The sequence below is a fragment of the Phoenix dactylifera genome, chromosome 8, assembly GCF_051530095.1.
Source record: "Phoenix dactylifera cultivar Ajwa chromosome 8, Ajwa_hap1_PhDact_Kaust_v1.1, whole genome shotgun sequence".
In the NCBI taxonomy this organism is placed as follows: Eukaryota; Viridiplantae; Streptophyta; class Magnoliopsida; order Arecales; family Arecaceae; genus Phoenix; species Phoenix dactylifera.
In genome coordinates this window covers 6,933,814-6,945,515 of record NC_143197.1, presented here as the reverse complement: position 1 = coordinate 6,945,515, position 11,702 = coordinate 6,933,814, and the positions used below count along the sequence as shown (strand labels likewise).

General features: G+C 38.0%; 1 protein-coding gene across 7 annotated transcripts; it reads right to left on the bottom strand.

The window, feature by feature from the left end:
* Positions 1–6,198: 6,198 nt before the first annotated feature.
* On the bottom strand, positions 6,199–11,702 carry ZIP4 (Clathrin adaptor complexes medium subunit family protein). Of its 7 annotated transcripts, none has more exons than XM_088702614.2 (9): positions 11,529–11,701; positions 11,299–11,401; positions 11,057–11,167; positions 9,645–9,734; positions 9,110–9,357; positions 7,727–7,936; positions 7,382–7,589; positions 7,057–7,111; positions 6,199–6,431 (listed from the first exon to the last, which is right to left on the bottom strand). In XM_088702614.2, the coding sequence occupies exons 1-9, from the start codon at positions 11,561–11,563 to the stop codon at positions 6,328–6,330; spliced, it is 1,164 nt and encodes a 387-aa protein (XP_088558740.1). In that variant the 5' UTR covers positions 11,564–11,701; the 3' UTR covers positions 6,199–6,327. The 7 variants fall into 7 exon arrangements, with proteins under 7 accessions (XP_088558740.1, XP_088558743.1, XP_088558745.1 ...); XM_088702617.2 differs by having other exon boundaries at positions 6,199–6,426; XM_088702619.2 differs by having other exon boundaries at positions 6,199–7,111; positions 7,382–7,615; positions 7,687–7,936.

Genomic DNA, 11,702 nt, shown 5'->3' with positions numbered 1-11,702 from the left:
ATTTTTCTTAAATGATGCATTGACATGAAAAAACTTATGCTTAATCCGGTAAGGTAAAGTAAAATTTACTTATTGATCTGTGTCGCTCATATATCTCTATTTTTATTTTTCTCTCTCTAGATGAATAAGGTCAATAAAAACAAAGAATGGTCCAAACTTGGAGTTCGCGTTAGCAAACTTGACGACTTTGAAGAAGAATTTTAGTATTTTAAATTGACTATGAATTTGTAGTCAATAATTTTCTGAATAATGAGAATTATGGGTTTGATATTTTTGTTTGAATTTAGACGCTCTGAACCGTGTATTGGTTGCATTTAATGGATAATGAAATTGGATTTCCATTTATTCTATTATATTTAATATGGACTTGAAAGCTAAATGTAATGTTGGCTTCATGCTATCATGGGCTATATCCCTCAATACGTAGCACGGTCATATCATGCTCCGAATTTGGGATGTGACAAATAATGGTATCAAAGCAGACCTAGCCTACAATCTATGCGGACTAGGGGACATTGCAATATAGATCTATTAAGACTGACTACAGACCGATTGTAGAATTTGTGATTAGATTTAAATGAATTTGAACCCTTAGCTCGACGAGGACGTCAGGGCTTAAACGAGGAGAATATGTGAGGATTCGTGCAGGCGTGTGTTTAGTCCCACATCGGTTCTTCGTTGGATAGATCTTGGGTACTTATACAGATTAAGAAATCTAAATAATACCTTCAGGCTAATCTTTTTAGATGGGATCATGGGATGTTCCAAAAGCAATGATCTAATATTGCAGTTATGGAGCTACAAATTCTCTCCATTCTTTCCATACTGATATCCCTTTCATTTTACCCTCTTACCAACAACCTTTAGTGACGGTAGTTTTATGAGAAGTTAATGAAGGTATGACATCAACAAATAGAATGGATTTAGCTAATACTCTTTGACATAATATATGACTTTTAAGAAGTTATGCCATAATTTTAACCAAAATTTACTTTAAACTAATTCTAGTTTGAGGCTGACTTATGCTACAGAGAGTCTTGTTCTAGTACGACGTTTCCACACGAGATGTCCTATGTTTTGGGTAATTTTATATGGTTCTATTAGGCCATCATGGAAGAGTTAGGATTTCTAATGGGATAGTATTTAGAAGTTGGAAACTTGTAGATGTCGTACCATCGAAATTGTAACAACGGAAATAGATTCATACCATCCGTCACCTTCAAGGTTTGTCAATTATATAACAAAAGTACGGCTTGAATTCCCTCTAGTTCTTGAAATAACTGCTCAACTTTCATGTTCAATTACTCACCTAGCATCATCCATACAAGTGGATATGGATCACCATTGGAGGGAATGAACAAGAAGACATGCTCTGCAAGTGGGTTTCCTTCGCTATTCTTCTCCCCGTGGTTGATTCATGCGGCCAACCTTTACAAGCAAGGGTTGATAAATATTCAGCTACGAACCAAACAAAATTTAAACTTGCAGAAGTCATGGGCAACTAGAAAATGATGTCCACTACTTATTTTTGTTACTGGTTATGTCAGGTACAAGATGTACCATTGACATTTCTCTAGGTTTTAGCTATCAAGTCATACACATTTTAAATAACCTTATAGCCTCAAACTATAGTGGTTCCAATTGAAATGTCAGCTACAGAAAAGGACTACTACGTGGTGCCAATTTCGTTACCTCAATTTAGCTTAGACATCTCTATGACTGGCTGGAACTTGCAAATTAATGGACCATAAAGAACCGGTGCAAAATCTCTCTGCCACGCCGACCACCAAAAGCTACACTGCTGAAATGGCCAAACTCGTAGAGTAAGTGAATGCAATTTCCGTGTGCAAGTTGCACACAGGAAGCAATAATTGATGGTACAAGTATTCCCTGTAAAACCGCCAAAGCAGCCTCCATAATGAGGTCCAATATCACACGCCGTAGGGGATTTCTAGCTCTGGAATGAATACATACATACATACATACATACATACATACATATATATATATATATATATATATGCATGCATATATGCATACATACATACGTACGTACATACATACATATATGTGTGTATGTGTATGTATATATGTATTTGACTTTCAGAAGAAACAAAGTTAGGGTTTTTAGTTCTTTATTTTTCATGTAGCCCTTCCATAAACTTTGTATTCATCAATAATCTCTAAACATTAATGCAGATATGCTCAAGTGAAATCTTAAGAAAACCAGCATGCCGAATATATCTTGATTGTTTCTGGTATTCAGTTTAATCTTCATGAAAGAAGCAATAGCACCAGCAAGGGTTAGGTTTCCAAGTTAGATGGGCTTCTTCAGTTAGTGCATAAGTAATTGGAATTGGACTAAGCCTAATTACGTCTAAGATAGTTGGGTATTTGTATTTCAATAAATCCAGTCGATAGAGTCCTGCCATACTGAACTCCAACTAGTTTGCTGCAACTTAAGTTTTGGAGATGTTCCATTAAGTAACAACTAAATATGAAAGAAAATTTTGTTGAGATCATTAAATGGAACTAGATGGTCATTGGTCGCACTAAATGTTTAGAATAGCGGGTTTCGCACAATTATTAGGGCTCTATGTAAATACGTTCGAAAATAATAAACTCATTCATATGTCCAAAGTATATCATGACTATAAATGGAAAGAGAGAACAATAGAAAAAAGAGAAGGAAATAAAGGAAACCGTACATAGCCTCAGCTTTCAAAGCTGCCACACTAAAAACGTGTGGATGACGCCCATAGGTGTTCTTGTGTTGGCGCTGCTTGTCTTTGCTTGCTACCATGCAAAAGCTAAACATGAATCTTCTGGTCTATAATTCTCTATTTTCCTTTCACACTGCTTTAACAAAAGGAGGGGTTCTTTAATGAAGCATGCTGTTGCACCACTAGACAAGGGTTATCATAAGCTTACTAGTTTATAATTGTACCATAAACAAAAGGTGGCCCCATTGTTCCTCTCCTTCCCTTCATCTCTCTTCAGCTTGCGTCAATGGAGACGGAAAGCAGGAGCAATCCTCCTCCTCATCACTATCCACTACAGTCCTTTTTATCCACACTAACAGTCGATCTTTCTCTCAATTATATGTCCTAGTAAGAGCTGCAACAGTGATGTGAGGGTTCTCTTCCGGCCCCTCACGTAGTATCGATTGTTCGGTCGAGGAGTCGCCATGTGTCACGAAGGGAAGGTCGAATGGCCAAGTGCATGAAAGGCGTTTTGTGAGAGTGACTCCCAACTAAGTAGTTCATTGCCGTGTGATGATTTGTCATGACCTAACAAATATCTTTCATACCGCTTTGGTTCTTTTAGCTAATTTTCAGTCTTTGAGATTGCCAAAGTCCAAGAGATGCATGGATGATCTCTTTGGAATATCTTCTCCGCAGCCACCATCATCACCATTCTTGGCCGTCGGTCGGTCGGTCGACTCTATATATGTATTCCAATTTTTTTTGTGAACAAAAACGTATGGCTCATATTCGCATGATTCATCGACGATGAGGATGACTGAGATGATGATCCAAGTAGAAAATGTAACCTTAGTGGAGGTGAAAAGCTAAAGATGGCGATGTATTGGATAGAATTCAAAAAGATGCTGAGCAAAAATGACGATGGGAAGCTTAAAAGATTTGAATTGTTAGGTTGTCTAGACGCAGTGGCATCTGTCATGATCTAGGTTTACTTTTCTAGTAGGACCTCCCCTTGGAATCTTCTAATTTTATGCATATTTGTCCTCGGGAGTGACTAGGGTTTAAATCTAGATAACCATAATTTTAATGCAAAATTGGCGTTGCGTGGCTTCTGCCTCTGATGGAAGTCCATGACATCTCATGCCATAGTACATACCACTAGCGCTAATCATGGACTGGGCCTCAACTATATTCATAGCTAGTTGGGCTTTAGGCTGAGCCAATTCAAAATTTGACACTTTCTGTTCCAAGCCCGGCTCATGATCAACTCTTCGCAGGTTCGCGTTTCAATTTCTAGTCAGTTTATCGATTTGCAAGGTCAATTCCTTGTGTTAGTTGCTAGTGTCAATATCAAATCAAAGTCATGCATCAAATAATTGATTAAACAACATTTTTTTCCCACACCTTACATGTCCATTCTCACAGATTGAGCCATGGTGACTTTAACACAGTTTGAATGTCACTCTGAAGTACTTTCGAGTTATTGTTTATGGACCCTGAATGTGATGAAGAGTAAGAATTTGTGACGCCTACTGTGGCTTAGCCATGGCAAGGAAAATGGAGCACTTCAACTTCGGACTGCTTCCACGAGCAGTCTAGCACCATTGCCAAAGAAGATCAGCTACAGGTGATCTAGGAAAGATTTTCTTCTTATACCATACATGGATCGACACACGTCTGACACTTGGTGAACACAGGTAATGTTTGAACTGAAGTCACTTTTTAATCTGTTTCCTTCCATTAAGCGTGTCGACATTCAATAGGAGAAAAAGCCTTCCAAATTTGACTAAGGCAGGTAGAAAGCCGAGCAAAAGAAAGGTGACGCTTGGTCCATGTCCCCAAAGGGTCGATAGCGCATGAGGTGTGTCAAAGTGGAGGCTAATGATGGAGATCATGTTTTAAATAAAAAGAAGGGAACAATCAGGGAGAGACGGCACAAAAGGGTTATATTTGAAGTGAACAATCACTCCTTAGCTTTCGAGATCTGTTCATATTTGTGAAAACCATCGGATGGGATTGATAAAGATAGTACGGCAAATGGACCATAGCTTGCATGGATCCTCCATTGAAACTACATTTGCTGGTCTCTTTTGCATTACAGCTGGGAAAAATAGGGGGATAAAGAACAATATAGAATTCATAGCTTACAAACGAAAACTGCTGCACCTTTAATTTTTGAAGTTGAGAGCTAGCAGCTTAATATGGCACAAGCTTATGAAGTTTTTACTTTATGTTTGGAACCCGCAGGCCTATTTGTTTGGATAAGAAAAATCAGATGAAATTATAAGAGCAACTCTAAACATGACTTAATTGTATTGCCATGACTGCAGCTGTAATGTTGGATTAGTAATTTAAATAAGCAATGATTTCGTCATTCTTCTTCCTCATTATAACAGCCCTTAAGAGTGGAGAACATGGAATTTGTTAGTAAAAATCTTAATTTATTTTAAAGGGTCATTGTATAACTCTTGGGAAGGTATGCTTTATTGCATGTTGGATAGGATGCTGCTGATTAAAAGGCCACTCATTTATATTCTTATTTTACATTTTTTTTTTTTTTTAGGTTACAGTTTTCAATATTTTTCTAGCAACTCTCGGTAACTGGATATGTCAATTCTTCCATTCAGTATTCATTGCATTTGTTTTATCTTTCCATCTGTATCATTCAGCATGGATTACATGCTATACACGCAGCACAGTTCGATCATGTTACCCTCATGCAGATGCTACCAACTAGACATGGGATGAGTTCAATTATTTGATATGTCTCTCAAAATTCAGAAAACCAATTAACAGCTGTCAATCTATCTCTTACCTTTAAACCCTGAAACCATCGCAGAGAACAAGCACACAAAGAATTTCAAGATCTAATATTTCTACCAAGTTTCCTATACAGCTCAACACTCAGATGAAATTTTATGAACCGATTCGCCATCCATGCCACTTCCGCTTCGAGATATTTTATTTTCTAATTTTATAGAATTTATTTATACTAGATATTAATGATCCATCCGTCCTATAAAAAAAAAACAAAAAACAGCCATCAATCTATAATTAAGAGACGTGTGACAAAGCGACCACAAATCAAAATGATGGTGCTACCAGGATAGTATCTAAACTTCAACCCTTAGAATTAATCTTTAATTAGTAAGAATACGAGTAGGTTGCTAATATTTGTCTTGCATCCAACTCATATTTGGAATTAGACCCCTAAACCAAGCATGGATCATGAATTAAGACCTAACTTTCAGCTGATCTGGCATGGATCTTGCAAAACAATACCAAATACTAAAAGAGACCACACCTGATCTAAACTAGCTAAATAATGGGCCAGATCAGGGTGTAAATCTTATACCCACCAACGACCGAAGCCAGCACCACATCAAAGTTGATCCTAGAACAACATACCTGCAGCCCTGTAAATTACTACAAAGTAATTATGCAAGTCCTTTTTCAACTTTTCAACATCCACCATGACTATAAATCGCAAAAATAAACATGAAAAAGACCTGAAATCTCTTATTTCTGACCCTTTATATCAACTACAAAGGAAGCAGAAAAGATATTATTTCATAAATACATCATTCCAAACACAAGCAAAGTACATTACCCAGTACTAAAATTAACATTCTCTTATAACACAACCGATTCCAAGCACTGTCTCCAACTTGAAGCACAAGATGTCTTCATGCAATAGATAAATCATTTCCATCAAATGGATCTGCACTGTAATAAGTGACATCAAACAGGAATAAAAACCTCGTGAACTTATTGTGCAACAACTAAAACCAAAGATGGTCAAAAAGAACTCAACCCTGCCAAAGGAACCAAGAGATCTTTGCCACTTCAATCACAGATAGCAGAATAAAGAGGCATGCACATCAGCCTAGTTACGAATCATTGCTCTGGATAATCAATTGAATTTTGCGAAACATAAGCAGCATCGGATGCCAACATATTCATAGCATATAAGGCTCGAGTGGATATTGTTGGAAACTCTTCTATTAATATACGACAAGATACATTTAGCAGATGACCTGAGAGCTTCACATAATGTAGCTGATGAATAAAGCAGCAGGGAAAGCTGCTATCAACTGCCTTGGAATTTGATATTCCAATATCAAAAATACAGCTCATGCATGCACTAAGATGAGTGCCTATTAGGACCTCACTTCATACTCCCCAGCTTGAGTGAGGGCTCGGAAACCTTTGTATGGACGAGCTGGCGTATTTTTGATGTCTAATTTATCTATTTGCAAGCCTGAGAGTGCAACCCCCATGATTTTGAATCCAACTTTGAGAACAGGAAATACATGCAAACGATCTAACCCTCCCTCAAGAACTAGATTACCTGAGAGAGATGGGGATTTATCTTTTGGAATTCGTCCAATTGACCAATTGCATGTCTGCAAAAAGGAAGAAACATTCAAATAAGAGCCAAATCTACATGCTGCAGGTCTAGCATGTGTATCTATTTGGTGATACAAGGAACATTTAAGGAGGTGCATAAATTCCAAGCGTCTAACATATACACATAATGTTAATGTTGTAACACATTGTCATTCTTTTCCCTTTTTTGCTTAAAATTTTTTTCACCCTATATTCAAGAAAAACTCAATGCATGTTACCATCATTGAAAATGCCAAGACAGAAAGTCTGGAGGGCCATTTGCAAACCTTATCAGCGAGGATGTCTACTGTGCCATGATTTGAGGCTAAGTCTGCTGAGGCAACACATAATGGCAGTTGAAACTGTACTGTTATTGAATCGATTGTTTTTCCAGGATCATTGCGTATTCCAACTAAAACATTAATGCGACAATTTCCAGCATCTGAAGTTAGCTGTGGCTTCACATATATTGGTGTGCTCTTCAGCTTTTTAACCCTTGTCCAAGTCAGAAACCATTGTAAGTAATGTAAACAAGAAAGCCAGATGCAAGTAAAAGGCAAAAAGTTAAAAAGGAGTCAAATAGATGATGGATCACCAATGTCCACAAATTGCCATGTGTAATTAAGGCAAACCTGTAACTCATAAGCTTAAACTGCCCATCAGGAGGCACAAATGACAGAATTTGATCTGATTCCCAAGGCCGAAATCGAACACAAGGATGGAATCTCACATCATTCAGGATGGTAGGATTTGCAAATGACAGAGTCAAATCAGGAAGACCGGGAAGGTTTGAGTTTACTTGAATTTCACCATAGATTTCACACTTCACCAAAACCCCTTCTCTGAAGACCAAAACAAACAAATAAAAAAACTCAGTTCTAGTGAAAACAACACAAAAGGATATAGAGAGATTGAAGCTTAATGATAATATCGCACAGGAATGTCAAAGATCATGGTTGACCTCAGATTTCTCACAAGTTGGTGTACTATAAGGCAAACCCCGAACTATGAGTATTTGACTCATAAGCTGAACCATTAAAAAAGGATGTAGAGAGATTCGAGCTTGCTGATAATACACTAAGTGACGTCAAAAGTCATAGCAACCTCAGCTCTTTTACAAAAATTGGCCCTTCATAAAACTGAACTCAGACTATTTGGTTCATAAGACGAACCCAAGCTCTTAAAAAAGCCTTGGAAGCAAAAGGCACCAGAGACCAGCTAGGTGGCCTAAATGTAGTTTACATTAGACATATAGCTATTAGATATGTAAGTTTGGTTGTTCTCCAGCCGACAATGTGGATACAGCTATTGTAGATTAGGCGGGCCCAAGCAAAAAACAACAGCTAAGCCTAAGCCTGTGAAAAACCTAATCGAAGCCAAGTGAAGGAAAACTTGGGGCCAAGTTCTACTTAAATGATTATGACAAGCCAAGCTGGGTGAAACTCTACTCAGCCTACATTGTAAATGGCCTTAAATCTATTGCATTTCCAGGCTTCTTATGCCTGAGACAGATGGAAAGCCATGCACTGCCATAGTAGTACCCTGATAACAAAAACATGCATTGTTAAGTGTGGACACCATTGAGAAGGGTTAAAGCTAACAAAGAAGGTTGTTTTTCCTTTTTTGTTTGAAATAAAATAACAAACAATCTAATAACACAAGAATCAACAGATGATGATTATAAGCAACAAAACTATGCATTCTTCATCCCTCCAATAAGAGGCAGTAAAAGTGGAAACATAGGACAATGGAAATAGTAAAGACATGCTAGTGGCAGGTAATACTCTTATTGCCCATCATAATGGACAACTTCAGAAAGCATAATGGACAGATATAACCAGCCCAGAATTACTCACAATGAGCAACATGATTAATAAGTTACTTAGATATCTTGGAAGGCAAAAAAATATTATGGAATAAAAGAATTGATTATAGAATAGGGCACTAAAGATCCAAAGTACAAGTGATAAATGGGACCAAGAATCAAGAATAAAAGGTTAAAATTGTAGAAGGACCTGTTCACAACTGCATCCATTTCTTCAACGAGGTTGACATAAACTTCATTGCTTGCATTCTTCATATCAGATTTTCTCCAGGGAATAAAAGATGATGTTGCATCTGGAAGTGTATTGCTCACATTGGAACTTTTACCAGTCACAACACTCAACATCTTGCTAACAATATTTGGTGGAGCTATCATCTCCCTCAAGATGCTTGGTTCTGTTGTCAGAGGAAAACCATTGTCCATCATTTCATCCAAAAGCTGCAATTTGCACAAAACGCTCTATCACTGTCCTAAATCAACAGACAGCTGAGTATTATGTAGATCAACGAAAGAAACCGAAATCATCCAATATTTTACATTATGAGCGATCAAAGAGGAGTAAATTAGACACATACAAGATAATTATTTTTTCTGAAATGAGCAACTCATCGAAAATGGTATACTTTCGCTAAGATAGCCCCTGTTTAACTACCATTACTTGGTTAAGAAGAGTGGTTAAAATCTGTGGATTGCAGTTCCGCATTCAGATATTTTGGGGCATGTACCTCATATACAATTATGAAATTATCCTTTATCAAGTCTTCATTTAATCCTCCAAGATAATCGGTCAGAACATCTGCAACTCTACAGAGGAACTGCAAAACAGAAGGTCAAAGGTTTAAATCATTAATTGCCTGTTGTAGATAGCAGTAACACTTCTTACTAGTATAGTTCTATGAAAAACAGAATCTAACCCAGATGAACACATGAAATTGGAACAAATATAAGCTTGGCATGGTTTGCTCATAAGACCTAGCAACCTAGGCTCAACAATGGGCACCCATACACATGTATCTATTTTTCTGCACCTTGTGCATTGTTATTGCAGCTCAATGAATGTTTTAAGTTGGACCATATAGCAATATATATTGCATATGAAGACAAAGCAATGCTACAAGCACGCAATTGCACATCTACCTTAAGTGCGGCATGCAGCAAGCCACTTGGGAACTTATTGGCTTCAATCTTCTACTTATGATGGCACGACCACCTTGAATCCTACTTCTTATCGTACACCAGCTCCATAATAATTTCCATCATGCTATATTTCACCAGCAATCTCAGTTTAACAGGAGATGTGCCATTGATTGTATTATCATTAATTTTAAATCATATATCTTGTACAGTTACGTAGGCCAATGGATACACCAGTAGGAAGGATTGATTTGATACAAGTAGAAGAAAATAGGCATAGAGGTAGACCAAAATCACATGACGTCTCAACATCTCATAAAAATACGGCCAAACCTCAACTAGTTTGGAATTAAGGCTTGCTTAACTTGAGTATATCTCCTGCAGTTCTTCAATAAGCAATAAGCAACTGAGTAAACTTATATCATCTCCCAATGGTTAAGATTATTATATGTAGACACTTTATTTTATATAGACACTATCTACATGCTTCCATGCCATAAATTTCTTTGTACTCTACGTGCTTACTTTCATATCTAAATCCACTCCAATACCTAAATCCAGCCCCGCTAACTAAGCCCGTATTGCTCTCCCCACAAATAAACATCTGTCAAACTTTCATACATGGTAAGATTCTTCCATGTAGCCTAAAGCCTTGCAATTTTGCCAATAGTTCGGCTCCACCATTTAACATACTATATTAAATCATTCTAACAAACCCTCCATTTCCCTGCTACCACCCTTCATGTAATGCCAAACGGCATACCTAATGGGTAAGCAATGACTATCTCATCGAGTTTATTGAGCAATACATAGAAATTTGCACAGGTATGGTTCTTTGTGCAATCAAAGAAAGCAATAAACATTTTGCATCTCCAACTTTCATGCCATTCTTGCCAATGCTATGATAAGTATTAAAATTATCAAACTGCAGCTATAATTCATTAAATTATAACTGCAATTATAATTCATTGACAAGTATTGAACTTGACAGAAAGGAGCTCACCTCGATGCCCATGAGCGGAGGCATCTCGACCTGCGCGCACGCCAGGAAGGTGATCCCCTCGCGAAAGATTTGGAAGAGGTAATGAGTCGGCGAGGCAATCACCGGCAAGATCTAGAAATCGCCAGAGAAAGAATCAAAGGATGATTCGTTCAAATTAGCCAAATTGCTTGAGAAGAAAATCTTTCTGCAACTATTTGCATCTAGATCGGTATTTTTTTTTAAAAAAAGGAGGGTTGGATTACCTTGGAGGAATCGCCGCCTTGGGAGAGGACGTAGTCCCAGAACCAAGCGCAGATGGAGCGGTCCACCCTGTGCCCCGTCATCTGTTTCTCTAGTATCACCTCCCTGTTTGTTTTCGCGTCGGCATTAATCCAAACATCTAAACTACCTAAAATTTTCGAATTCACGCAAGGAGAATAGGGTATGGAGTAATTGTGGCAGAACAAAGAGTAGGGAGTGAAGGTGGGATTACCCAGAATCTGACAGTAGAAAGATGCACTGCAGCATCTTGCCCGCCCTCGATCTTCTTCGAGCGGCGACGCGATCTCAGAGACAGAGGGAGGGAGAGAGAGAGAGAGAGAGAGGGAGAGGGAGGGAGGGAGAGCACGGAGCGGAGGACTGGCATGGGAAAAAGGGAGCTGGGTCA

Bases quoted from the DNA above. Each gene is read 5' to 3' on its own strand.
- ZIP4 (XM_088702619.2), bottom strand. From the start codon at position 11,563: ATGCTGCAGTGCATCTTTCTACTGTCAGATTCTGG. The intron at 11,402-11,528 runs GTAATCCCACCT...GAAAACAAACAG, and splicing joins TTTCTACTGTCAGATTCTGG to GGAGGTGATACTAGAGAAAC. The intron at 7,112-7,381 runs GTTTGCAAATGG...TCCTTTTTGCAG, and splicing joins TAGACATCCTCGCTGATAAG to ACATGCAATTGGTCAATTGG.